This window comes from Salvelinus fontinalis, unplaced genomic scaffold (assembly GCF_029448725.1).
Source record: "Salvelinus fontinalis isolate EN_2023a unplaced genomic scaffold, ASM2944872v1 scaffold_0040, whole genome shotgun sequence".
NCBI lineage: Eukaryota > Metazoa > Chordata > Actinopteri > Salmoniformes > Salmonidae > Salvelinus > Salvelinus fontinalis.
Genome location: NW_026600249.1, coordinates 504,094 through 517,808, shown reverse-complemented (window position 1 = coordinate 517,808; position 13,715 = coordinate 504,094). Strand labels below are relative to the sequence as shown.

General features: G+C 45.7%; 1 protein-coding gene across 1 annotated transcript in view; it reads left to right on the top strand.

Annotated features, from left to right (window-relative positions):
• Positions 1-13,715, top strand: part of LOC129842429 (dystrophin-like) — a gene marked incomplete at both ends in the record, with an annotated part of 185,041 nt that overhangs the window by 26,340 nt on the left and 144,986 nt on the right. Inside the window, 1 exon segment of the mRNA XM_055910991.1 lies at positions 12,121-12,299. Coding sequence (XP_055766966.1) covers positions 12,121-12,299 — 179 coding nt within the window.

Sequence of the window (13,715 nt, the reverse complement as noted above, 5' to 3'; positions counted from 1 at the left end):
ACTGACTAGTTGGATATTCATTACCCCAGTGAGCAAACCATTTCTGTACTTACAGCATTCATATCAATTCATTTAGATCAGGTTTTTGCTTTGGCGGACCTTATTTTTTGTATTGACATTTGTCAATAAAACTCATGAATACAACTGTTTAAGTCAAATAGTTTTGTGTTCCACTTGTCGCCCTGGTTGTCCTGAATATAAACTGTTGAAACACTTCATTGTGATGATAAATATCAGGGCTGGAAGTCAGATCAATGAGAAGCTAATTTATACTGGGGCCTGGGGACTGATAGGGTTAATAAACAGCACTGTGTTGGTGTGTAAACAGGCCTCGGGACTGATAGGGTTAATAAACAGCACTGTGTTGGTGTGTAAACAGGCCTCGGGACTGATAGGGTTAATAAACAGCACTGTGTTGGTGTGTAAACAGGCCTCGGGACTGATAGGGTTAATAAACAGCTCTGTGTTGGTGTGTAAACAGGCCTCGGGACTGATAGGGTTAATAAACAGCACTGTGTTGGTGTGTAAACAGGCCTCGGGACTGATAGGGTTAATAAACAGCACTGTGTTGGTGTGTAAACAGGCCTCGGGACTGATAGGGTTAATAAACAGGACTGTGTTGGTGTGTAAACAGGCCTCGGGACTGATAAGGTTAATGAACAGCACTGTGTTGGTGTGTAAACAGGCCTCGGGACTGATAGGGTTAATAAACAGCACTGTGTTGGTGTGTAAACAGGCATCGGGACTGATAGGGTTAATAAACAGCACTGTGTTGGTGTGTAAACAGGCCTCGGGACTGATAGGGTTAATAAACAGCACTGTGTTGGTGTGTAAACAGGCCTCTGGACTGATAGGGTTAATAAACAGCACTGTGTTGGTGTGTAAACAGGCCTCGGGACTGATAGGGTTAATAGACAGGCCTCGGGACTGATAGGGTTAATAAACAGGCCTCGGGACTGATAGGGTTAATAAACAGCACTGTGTTGGTGTGTAAACAGGCCTCAGGACTGATAGGGTTAATAAACAGCACTGTGTTGGTGTGTAAACAGGCCTCGGGACTGATAGGGTTAATAAACAGCATGGTGTTGGTGTGTAAACAGGCCTCGGGACTGATAGGGTTAATAAACAGCACTGTGTTGGTGTGTAAACAGGCCTCGGGACTGATAGGGTTAATAAACAACACTGTGTTGGTGTGTAAACAGGCCTCGGGACTGATAGGGTTAATAAACAGCACTGTGTTGGTGTGTAAACAGGCCTCGGGACTGATAGGGTTAATAAACAGCACTGTGTTGGTGTGTAAACAGGCCTCGGGACTGATAGGGTTAATAAACAGCTCTGTGTTGGTGTGTAAACAGGCCTCGGGACTGATAGGGTTAATAAACAGCACTGTGTTGGTGTGTAAACAGGCCTCGGGACTGATAGGGTTAATAAACAGCACTGTGTTGGTGTGTAAACAGGCCTCGGGACTGATAGGGTTAATAGACAGGCCTCGGGACTGATAGGGTTAATAAACAGGCCTCGGGACTGATAGGGTTAATAAACAGGCCTCGGGACTGATAGGGTTAATAAACAGCACTGTGTTGGTGTGTAAACAGGCCTCGGGACTGATAGGGTTAATAGACAGGCCTCGGGACTGATAGGGTTAATAAACAGGCCTCGGGACTGATAGGGTTAATAAACAGGCCTCGGGACTGATAGGGTTAATAAACAGCACTGTGTTGGTGTGTAAACAGGTCTCGGGACTGATAGGGTTAATAAACAGGACTGTGTTGGTGTGTAAACAGGCCTCGGGACTGATAGGGTTAATAAACAGCCCTGTGTTGGTGTGTAAACAGGCCTCGGGACTGATAGGGTTAATAAACAGGCCTCGGGACTGATAGGGTTAATAAACAGCCCTGTGTTGGTGTGTAAACAGGCCTCGGGACTGATAGGGTTAATAAACAGCTCTGTGTTGGTGTGTAAACAGGCCTCGGGACTGATAGGGTTAATAAACAGCACTGTGTTGGTGTGTAAACAGGCCTCGGGACTGATAGGGTTAATAAACAGCACTGTGTTGGTGTGTAAACAGGCCTCGGGACTGATAGGGTTAATAAACAGCACTGTGTTGGTGTGTAAACAGGCCTCGGGACTGATAGGGTTAATAAACAGCACTGTGTTGGTGTGTAAACAGGTCTCGGGACTGATAGGGTTAATAGACAGCATGGTGTTGTTGAGCACGGTGTTGTTGAACACGGTGTTGTTGAACACGGTGTTGTTGAACACGGTGTTGTTGAACACGGTGTTGTTGAACACGGTGTTGTTGAACACGGTGTTGTTGAGGATGATGTTAGGTCCATGGTACCACAGTATATTGTGCACTGTGGCAGAGTCCCATGGTCCAGTATGGATTAGTATTCACTGGACAGATTGTCATCTGCCACGTCCTAATCAATGATGACACTGGTGTCATGCTCTCATTGAGACGTTAAATAGTCCCAATCACAGAGCGCTAACTACACACCAATGGAATATGGTGGAGCAGAATGCTGATTGGCTACGGCCTAGTAGATTCTGGTCACCTTGGCGATGAGAATAGATAATCTGGGAGATATGAATTGCATTAATAACTGGGTTTATTGAAGATGTTATGACTGGTGATGTCATTGTCATGCCCTGCCCTGGCATGCTATGATTGGTGATGGCATTGTTATGCCCTGCCCACTCATGTTATGATTGGTGATGTCATTGTTATGTCTTGCCCACTCATGTTATGATTGGTGATGTTATTGTTATGCCCTGCCCACTCATGTTATGATTGGTGATGTTATTGTTATGTCTTGCCCACTCATGTTATGATTGGTGATGTCATTGTTATGCCTTGCCCAGTCATGCTATGATTGGTGATGTCATTGTTCCAATATAGTGGAAACACTGTCTTCTTATTTCTAGTTGATATAACTGTAGTGGTTGAGTGATACATCATCCTATATCATCCTACTTCTAGGAATGTAGGTGATATATGTGTCCCATGTGGTCATGTGATATACAGTATGTTGCTTCTGTTAGCTGTGTGAAATATATCAGTCCTCCTCCTGCGTGGCTATTGGATATAGCCCACCCTAGTTGCTCGGGGATATATATTGCCTGGTGGCTCCCTGTGTGTGTGCGTGTGTGTGTGCGTGTGCGTGTGCGTGTGCGTGTGCGTGTGCGTGTGCGTGTGCGTGTGCGTGTGTGCGTGCGTGCGTGCGTGTGTGTGTGTTATACATGTATATTGCTCTGGTGGCAGTGTGTGTGATATGTGATGTTCTCAATGTGATCTGTCTCTGTCAGTTATTATCAGGGAGACAGATCTGTAGGGTTACAGTCAGGGACGCAGACTGCCCTCACTACTACCTCGTTTGTCCTCAGAGAGACCGAGAGAGAGACAGAGAGAGACAGAGAGAGAGACAGAGAGACAGAGAGAGAGAGACAGAGAGGGAAAGAAAGAGAGAGAGGGAAAGAGAGACAGAGAGAGAGAGAGAGAGGGAAAGAGAGACAGAGAGAGAGAGAGAGAGGGAAAGAGAGACAGAGGGAAAGAGAAAGAGAGAGAGAGAGAGGGAGACAGAGAGAGAGAGAGACAGAGAGGGAAAGAGAGAGAGAGAGGGAAAGAGAGACAGAGAGGGAAAGAGAGAGAGAGACATGGGAAGAGAGAGACAGAGGGAAAGAGAAAAAAAGAGAGAGAGAGAGAGAGAGAGAGAGAGAGAGAGAGAGAGAGAGAGAGAGAGAGAGAGAGAGAGACCCACAGTTGACAGTGCATGTCAGAGCAGAAACTACCATGAAGTCCATGGAACTGTCTGTAGATCTCTGATAGAATGTGATGAGGTATACAGTATCATGATGTCAAAGGTTTGGACACACCTACTCCTTCAAGGGTTTTTCTTTATTTTTACTATTTTCTACATTGTAGACATCAAAACTATGAAATAACACATATGGAATCACGTAGTAACCAAAAAAGTGTTCAAACAAATACATTTTACATTTGAGATTCTTCAAAGTAGCCACCCTTTGCCTTGATGACAGATTTTTACACTCTGGCATTCTCTCAACCAGCTTCATGAAGTCGTCACCTGGAATGCATTTCAATTAACAGGTATGCCTTGTTAAAAGTACATCTTTGGAATTTCTTTCCTCCTTAATGCGTTTGAGCCAATCAGTTGTGTTGTGACAAGGTAGGGGGGGTATACAGAAGATAGCCCTATTTGGTAAAAGACCAAGTTCATATTATGGCAAGAACAGCTCAAATAAGCAAAGAGAAACAACAGTCCATCATTACTTTAAGACATGAAGGTCAGTAATTGCGGAACATTTCAAGAACTTTGAACGTTTCTTCAAGGGCAGTTACAAAAACCATCAAGCACTATGATGAAACTGGCTCTCATGAGGACCACCACAGGAAAGGAAGACCCAGAGTTGCCTCTGATGTAGAGGACAAGTTCATTAGAGTTAACTGCACCTCAGATTGCAGAGTTCAAGTAACAGACGCATATCAACATCAACTGTTCAGAGGAGACTGCGTGAATCAGGCCTTCATGGTCAAATTGCTGAAAAGAAACCACTACTAAAGGACACCAATAATAAGAAGAGACTTGCTTGGGCCAAGAAACATGAGCAATGGACATTAGACCGATGGAAATCTGTCGTTTGGTCTGATGAGTTCAAATTTGCGATTTTTGTTTCCAACCGCTGTGTCTTTGTGAGACGCAGAGTTGATGAACGGATGATCTCCGTGTGTGTGGTTCCCACCATGAAGCATGGAGGAGGAGGTGTGATGGTGTGGGGGTGCTTTGCTGGTGACACTGTCAGTGATTTATTTAGAATCCAAGGCACTCTTTACCAGCATGGCTACCTCAGCATTCAGCAGCGATACGCCATCCCATCTGGTTTGCGCTTAGTGGGACTATCATTTGTTTTTCAACAGGACAATGACCCAACACACCTCCAGGCTGTGTAAGGGCTATTTGACCAAGAAGGAGAGGGATGGAGTGCTGCATCAGATGACCTGTCCTCCACAATCACCCGACCTCAACCCAATTGAGATGGTTTGGGATGAGTTGGATCGCAGAGTGGAGAAAAGCAGCCAACAAGTGCTCAGCATATGTGGGAACTCCTTCAAGACTGTTGGAAAACCATTCCAGGTGAAGCTGATTGAGAGAATGCAAAGAGTACAAAGGGTGGCTACTTTGAAGAATCTAAAATCTAAAATATATTTTGATTTGTTTAACACTTTTTTGGTTACTACCTGATTCCATATGTGTTATTTCATAGTTTTTATGTATTCACTATTATTCTACGATGGCGAAAATAGTAAATAGTATAAACAAAGAAAATAGTATAAACAAAGAAAAACCCTTGAATGAGTAGGTGTGTCCGAACTTTTCACTGGTACTGTATATCTGGGGAAGGGTATACAACTATTTCTAGAGTGTTGAAAGTTTCCAAGAGAAAGGGTTGATGAAGCTAGGGGCACAGAGACAGACAGACAGACAGACAGACAGACAGACAGACAGACAGACACAGGTGGTGAGTGTAGGGACACGGAGAGAGAGAGAGAGGTGGTGAGTGTAGGGACACGGAGAGAGAGAGAGAGGTGGTGAGTGTAGGAACACGGAGAGAGAGAGAGAGAGAGAGGTGGTGAGTGTAGGGACACAGAGAGAGAGAGAGAGAGAGGTGGTGAGTGTAGGGACACGGAGAGAGAGAGAGAGGTGGTGAGTGTAGGGACACAGAGAGAGAGAGAGAGGTGGTGAGTGTAGGGACACGGAGAGAGAGAGAGAGGTGGTGAGTGTAGGAACACGGAGAGAGAGAGAGAGGTGGTGAGTGTAGGGACACAGAGAGAGAGAGAGAGAGGTGGTGAGTGTAGGGACACAGAGAGAGAGAGAGAGAGAGAGGTGGTGAGTGTAGGGACACGGAGAGAGAGAGAGAGGTGGTGAGTGTAGGAACACGGAGAGAGAGAGAGAGGTGGTGAGTGTAGGGACACAGAGAGAGAGAGAGAGAGAGAGAGGTGGTGAGTGTAGGAACACGGAGAGAGAGAGAGAGAGAGAGAGAGAGAGAGGTGGTGAGCGTAGGGACACGGAGCGAGAGAGAGAGAGAGAGAGAGAGAGAGTGGTGGTGAGTGTAGGGACACGGAGCGAGAGAGAGAGAGAGAGAGAGGTGGTGAGTGTAGGGACACGGAGAGAGAGAGAGGTGGTGAGAGTAGGGACACGGAGAGAGAGAGAGAGGGTTGTTGAGGCTAGGGGCTGAGGGATGTTGTGGTGATGTCTGTCTGTCTACTGAACAGACTGAATCAGCGCAGAGCCTGTTGGAGCTGCAGCTGTGGCCTTCATTAACATGGCTAGCTACCTCACACTCCGATGGGAGACTATAAAGACAAGTGTGCATCCTAAATATGACCCTGGTCTAAAGTAGTGTACTATATAGGGTATAGGGCCCTGGTCTAAAGTAGTGCACTATATAGGGAATAGGGCCCTGGTCTAAAGTAGTGCACTATATAGGGAATAGGGCCCTAGTCTAAAGTAGTGCACTATATAGGAAATATGTCCCTGGTCTAAAGTAGTGCACAATATAGGGAATAGGGTATTAGTTGGGCTATGTCCTAAATGGCACCCTATTCCCTGTGTTGTGCACTACTTTTGACCAGGACCCACATATGGACTCACTCAAAAGTAGTTGACTATATTTGTAGTAGAGGGCAGTTTCAGACCCCTTGTGTGATTCTGCCAAATAAAGAAGCCTCACCATCAACTGAACGGCACTCTGTCTCCGTTTACCAACAGCTTATCTTCCCTCTGGGCTCAACACACCACCCTGCCATCCATCAGTTTCTATGGTTTCCATTATTCTGGTCTCCAGCTACCTCTGTGTGATGGATTAGGCGAGGGGGGGTTGAGTCTCTTCAAAGTACCACTGAAGCCTTTAATTCCACTGTTTTCAGATCGTGTGGGTGGACTATTTTTTGGCAAAGCGCTCCAGGCGTCTCAAGTGGAAAATAGTTCAACTTTTGTGCAGTAACAGTGCTGGGAAAACAGGCGGTGTGATCGATGACTCTGGCATCAATTACTCTGCTCTTTATTAACTGCTCTGCCATCCATTACAGTGGCTGGTGGATACGGTCTTAATGAAGGCAGATGTGGCTGCAGTCTAGCAGCATGTCAGCCAGCTACAACTCCACACAGCTCTGTATAGATGAGGCATTGTTTTCTAGTGCAATGATGTGTCCCTCTGAACGTCATCATGACTAGAGAGGAAGGGAGGATGAGAGGGAGAGAGATAGATGAGAGGTAGAGGTAGAGAGGGAGTGAGATAGAGGTAGAGAGGGGGTGAGATAGAGGTAGAGAGGGACTGAGATAGAGGATGAGAGGTAGAGAGGGAGTGAGATAGAGGATGAGAGGTAGAGGTAGAGAGGGAGTGAGATAGAGGATGAGAGGTAGAGAGGGAGTGAGATAGAGGATGGGAGGGAGTGAGATAGAGGATGAGAGGTAGAGAGGGAGTGATATAGAGGATGAGAAGGAGAGGTAGAGGATGAGAAGTAGAGAGAGGGAGACGTAGAGGATGAGAGGTAGAGAGAGGGAGAGGGAGAGGTAGAGGATGAGAGGTAGAGAGAGGGAGAAGTAGATGATGAGAGGGAGAGGTAGAGGATGAGAGGTAGAGAGAGGTAGAGATAGAGGTAGAGAGGTAGCGAGAGGTAGAGGTAGAGGATGAGAGGTAGAGAGAGGTAGAGGTAGATGATGAGAGGGAGAGGTAGAGGATGAGAGGTAGAGGTAGAGGATGAGAGGTAGAGGTAGAGGATGAGAGGTAGAGAGAGGTAGAGGTAGAGGATGAGAGGTAGAGAGAGGTAGAGGATGAGAGGTAGAGAGAGGTAGAGGATGAGAGGTAGAGAGAGGTAGAGGATGAGAGGTAGAGAGAGGTAGAGGATGAGAGGTAGAGAGAGGTAGAGGATGAGGATGAGAGGTAGAGAGAGGTAGAGGTAGAGGATGAGAGGTAGAGGTAGAGGATGAGAGGTAGAGGTAGAGGATGAGGGGGATATAGAGAGGAAGTGAAGGAGAGAGCATGAGAGGAAGATTAAGAGAGGGAGAAGAATAGGTTATTAGAATGAGCTAGAGGAAGAGAGGATTAGAGAGAGGTAGAGGTGGAGAAGAAAGGTACTGTAGAGACAGAGAGAGAGAAGGAGGTAGAGAGTATAGAGGGAGAGAGAGTTATATGTCTGTGATGAGAGAGAGAACGAGGGAAAGAGAGGAAGCAGTGCCATGTCTGTGATGATTGTGTCGATGTGATTGAGTCTCATCAGCAGTAATGAGATATCAAATGGTTCCTGTCGGCCAGGTTATTAGCAGGCTGAATGAGGCAATAAACACAGAGGTATAAATAGACCACGGAGCATCTTATACAGAATACAGACAGGATTCAGACAGGATTCAGACAGACTACAGACAGAATACAGACACACATTTCTGCTGCAGGCAGGGACATAAACCCTCTCATACCAGTACATTAAAACCTATGTGTGTTCTCATATAGAGATAGATGTAGAGGTGAGAGACAGAGAGAGTAGAAGAAAGAGAGGGAGTAGGAGAAAGAGAGAGATTAGGAGAAAGAGAGAGAGAGAGTAGGAGAAAGAGAGGGAGTAGGAGAAAGAGAGAGATTAGGAGAAAGAGAGAGAGAGAGTAGGAGAAAGAGATAGAGAGAGTAGGAGAACAAGAGAGGGATTAGGAGAAAGAGAGAGGGAGTATGAGAACGAGTGAGGGAGTAGGAGAAAGAGAGAGGGAGTAGGAGAAAGAGAGAGAGAGAGTAGGAGAAAGAGATAGAGAGAGTAGGAGAACGAGAGAGATTAGGAGAAAGAGAGAGAGAGTAGGAGAAAGAGATAGAGAGAGTAGGAGAACGAGAGAGGGATTAGGAGAAAGAGAGAGAAAGAGTAGGAGAAAGAGAGAGATTAGGAGAAAGAGAGAGAGAGTAGGAGAACGAGAGAGGGATTAGGAGAAAGAGAGAGGGAGAGTAGGAGAACGAGAGAGATTAGGAGAAAGAGAGAGAGAGTAGGAGAAAGAGAGAGAGAGAGTAGGAGAACGAGAGAGGGATTAGGAGAAAGAGAGAGAAAGAGTAGGAGAAAGAGAGAGATTAGGAGAAAGAGAGAGAGAGTAGGAGAACGAGAGAGGGATTAGGAGAAAGGGAGAGGGAGTAGGAGAAAGAGAGAGAGAGAGAGTAGGAGAAAGAGATAGAGAGAGTAGGAGAAAGAGAGAGGGAGTAGGAGAAGAGAGAGTAGTAGAACGAGAGAGAGTAGAACGAGAGAGAGTAGGAGAAAGAGAGAGCAGGAGAACGAGAGAGGGATTAGGAGAAAGAGAGAGGGAGAGTAGGAGAAAGAGAGAGGGAGTAGGAGAAAGAGAGAGAGGGAGTAGGAGAAAGAGAGAGAGGGAGTAGGAGAAAGAGAGAGTAGGAGAAAGAGAGAGCAGGAGAACGAGAGAGTAGGAGAAAGAGCGAGCAGGAGAACGAGAGAGTAGGAGAAAGAGAGAGAGAGTAGGAGAACGAGAGAGTGTAGGAGAAAGAGAGAGAGAGAGTAGGAGAAATAATGCATGCAGATGAGAATTAGGCCGATACCCGTTAATTATCAAAATCCAGAAAAGAGCCGTTAAATTCTACAACCACCTAAAACGATTCCCAAACCTTCCATAACAAAGCCATCACCTACAGAGAGATGAACCTGGAGAAGAGTCCCCTACGCAAGCTGGTCCTGGCGCTCTGTTCACAAACACAAACAGACCCCACAAGAGTCTCAGGACAGCAACACAATTAGACCCAACCAAATCATGAGAAAACAAAAAGAGAATTACTTGACACATTGGAAAGAATTAACAAAAAAACTGAGCAAACTAGAATGCTATTTGGCCCTAAACAGAGACTACACAGTCACAGAATACCTGACCACTGTGACTGAACCAAAATGAAGGAAAGCTTTGACTATGTACAGACTCAGTGAGCATAGCCTTGCTATTGAGAAAGGCTGCCGTAGGCAGACCTGGCTCTCAAGAGAAGACAGGCTATGTGCACACTGCCCACAAAATGAGGTGGAAACTGAGCTGCACTTCCTAACCTCCTGCCCAATGTATGACCATATTAGAGACACATATTTCCCTCAGATTACACAGATCCATAAAGAATTCGATAAAATCCCATATCTACTGGGTGAAATACCACAGTGTGCCATCACAGCAGCAAGATTTGTGACCTGTTGCCACAAGTAAAGGGCAACCAGTGAAGAACAAACACCATTGTAAATACAACCCATATTTATGATGATTTATTTTCCCTTTTGTACTTTACTATTTGCACATCGTTACAACACTGTAGATAGACATAATATGACATTTGAAATGTCTGTATTATTTTGGAACTTCTGTGAGTGAAATGTTTACTGTTCATTTTATTGTTTATTTCAGTTTTGTGTATTATCTACTTCACTTGCTTTGGCAATGTTAACATATATTTCCCATGCCAATAAAGCCCCTTGAACTAAATTGAATTGAGAGAGAGAGCAGGAGAAAGAGGGAGAGAGAGAGAGAAAGAGAGAGAGAGAGAGAGAGAGAGAGAGAGAGAGAGAGAGAGAGAGAGAGAGAGAGAGAGAGAGAGAGAGAGAGAGACAGAGAGAGAGAGAGAGAGAGAGAGAGAGAGAGAGAGAGAGAGAGAGAGAGAGAGAGAGAGAGAGAAGGGTGGAAAATAAAAGGTGGATCCATACTAAACAGACACTGCTGCTGCAGGACATGTCACTCAGACAGACCCAGACATGAACCCTCTTATAGATAAAGAACATGGACACTTCAAGAGAGCTTATGAGAGATGATAATGATGTAAACCTTATGAGAGATGATAATGCTGTAAACCTTATGAGAGATGATAATGCTGTACACCTTATCAGAGATGATAATGCTGTAAACCTTATGGGATATGATAATGTTGTAAACCTTATGCGAGATGATAATGCTGTAAACCTTACGAGAGACGATAATGCTGTAAACCTAATGAGAGATGATAATGCTGTAAACTTTATTAGAGAAGATAATGCTGTAAACCTTACGAGAGATGATAATGCTGTAAACCTTGTGAGAAATGATAATGCTGTAAACCTTACGAGAGATGGTAATGCTGTAAACCTTACGAGAGATGGTAATGCTGTAAACCTTACGAGAGATGATAATGCTGTAAACCTTGTGAGAAATGATAATGCTGTAAACCTTGTGAGAGATGGTAATGCTGTAAACCTTATGAGAGACGATAATGCTGTAAACCTAATGAGAGATGATAACGCTGTAAACTTTATCAGAGAAGATAATGCTGTAAACCTTACGAGAGATGATAATGCTGTAAACCGTGTGAGAAATGATAATGCTGTAAACCTTACGAGAGATGGTAATGCTGTAAACCTTACGAGAGATGGTAATGCTGTAAACCTTACGAGAGATGATAATGCTGTAAACCTTGTGAGAAATGATAATGCTGTAAACCTTGTGAGAGATGGTAATGCTGTAAACCTTATTAGAGATGATAATGCTGTAAACCTTATTATAGATGATAATGCTGTATACCTCTAATGGTTCATATCCTCCAGGATTTTATAGGACGTGTCACCGATGATATGTCTCACTCACTGCGTCCCAAATAGCACCCTATTCCCTATATAGTGCACTACTTTAGACCAGAGCTCTATGATCCCTATAGTGCACTGTAAAGGGAATAGGGTTCCATATAGGATGTAGACCCGTCTGGTTTCTTCTTTGATGAATCATAGATGTTAACCCTGCTGAACCTACAGGAACCTTTAAACACACACTACTGTCTTCTACACTCCTTCACTGCACTCCTCTCTCTTCTCAGTGGGTTTTATTGTCTAGTGGTCAGTGGTACTGAGTCGAACCTCTCTCTCTTTTTCCATCCATGCTCCTCTCTCTCCTATATTCTTTCTCTGTCTCACTCTATCTCTCTCCCCTCTCTCTGTCTCTCTCCTCTCTCTCTCCCTCTCCTCTCTCTCTCTCTCCTCTATCCCCCTCACCCTCATCTTCCCTCTCTGTCTCCCTCTCCCTCCCCCCTCTCTCATTCTCTCCCTCCCCTCTCCCCCTCTAGATGTGGCGGTGCTGCACCCTGATAAGAAGTCAGTCATCATGTACATAACGTCTCTGTTCCAAGTGCTGCCTCAGGGCGTAACCATGGAGGCCATCCAGGAAGTAGAGACTCTGCCTCGGACCATCGTCAAGCAGGAGGAACACTTCACCATCCAGACCCAACAACGCTACTCCCAACAGGTACACACACACACACACACGCACGCACGCACGCACGCACGCACGCACGCACGCACGCACGCACGCACACACACACACACACACACACACACACACACACACACACACACACACACACACACACACACACACACACACACAGGTAGACACACACACACACACACACACACACACACTTATTCATCAACATACACCACAGAAACCAAATCCATTTCCAAGTCATTTTTATTCTGGAGTCAGTCACTCACTCTCATGTCATCCTGATGTCACAGTCATTTCCCTCCAATTTCATCTACATTTTCTTTGTTTATGTCCCCACCGTATCAGTCTATCACTCTAATGACATTGTTACCGTGGTAAAGTCAAGGACGAATGGCATTTTATTACCATAGTAACACACCATCGTCACCATGACTAAGATGACTCTATCGCCATGGTTAAGATGGCATATATATATAGTGCACTACTTTTGACCAGGGCTTATAGTGCTAGGGTCTAAAGTAGTGCCCTACATAGGGAATAGGGTGCAGGCCGTCTGTATCTCTATATGTTACTCTGGCGTTTTCATAATGGTAAGAGGGCATTTCTTTCCCAAGGTCCCCTGGGGCAGCATGCCTTCTCTTCTCTCTGCCGCCATGCAAACCGAAGCAGGAGAAATCACTAGGCGTTAGCAGCTGGAACAGCTGGGACTTTCAATCAGAGTTGTTGACTGTTTTATTGTTTCTGTTCCCTGTGGGTATTTCTCTCTGGTTCAGCTGTTGTGTTGTGACATGATGTTGTCTGTTGTACTGGGTCTCTGGGTCTGTCAGCTCTGGTCTCAGTCTGTCCTCCAGCTAGTTCACTATGTGTTCAGACTCACGTCCCAGATGGCACCTTTTTCCTCCCTGGTTTTGTGATTACGATCTTGTCTCATCCCTGCGACTCCCCAATGTGGCTCGGGAGAAGCGAAGGTCGATTCATGCGTCATCCGAAACATGACCCACCAAGCTACGCTTCTTAACACAATGCCCACTTAACTCGGAAGCCAGCTGCACCAATGTGTCAGAGGAAACACCGTTCAACATGACGACCGAAATCAGCCTGCAGGCGCCCGGCCCACCACAAGGAGTCGCTAGAGTGCGATGAGCCATGTAAAGCCCCCTTGGCCAAACCCTCTCTTAACCCGGACGACGCTGGCCAATTATGCGCTGCCCTATGGGACTCCCGATCACAGCCGGTAATGACACAGCCTGGGATCGAACCCCAGGCTGCAGTGACGCCGTAACACTGTGAACAATGCATTGCTGACCAGGAACTCTGGACTGAACGGTCTTGGGCCTCCCAGGGCCTCTGGAGTGAAGGGTCTCTGGCCTCCCAGGGCCTCTGGAGTGAAGGGTCTTCAGCCTCCCAGGGCCTCTGGAGTGAAGGGTCTCGGGC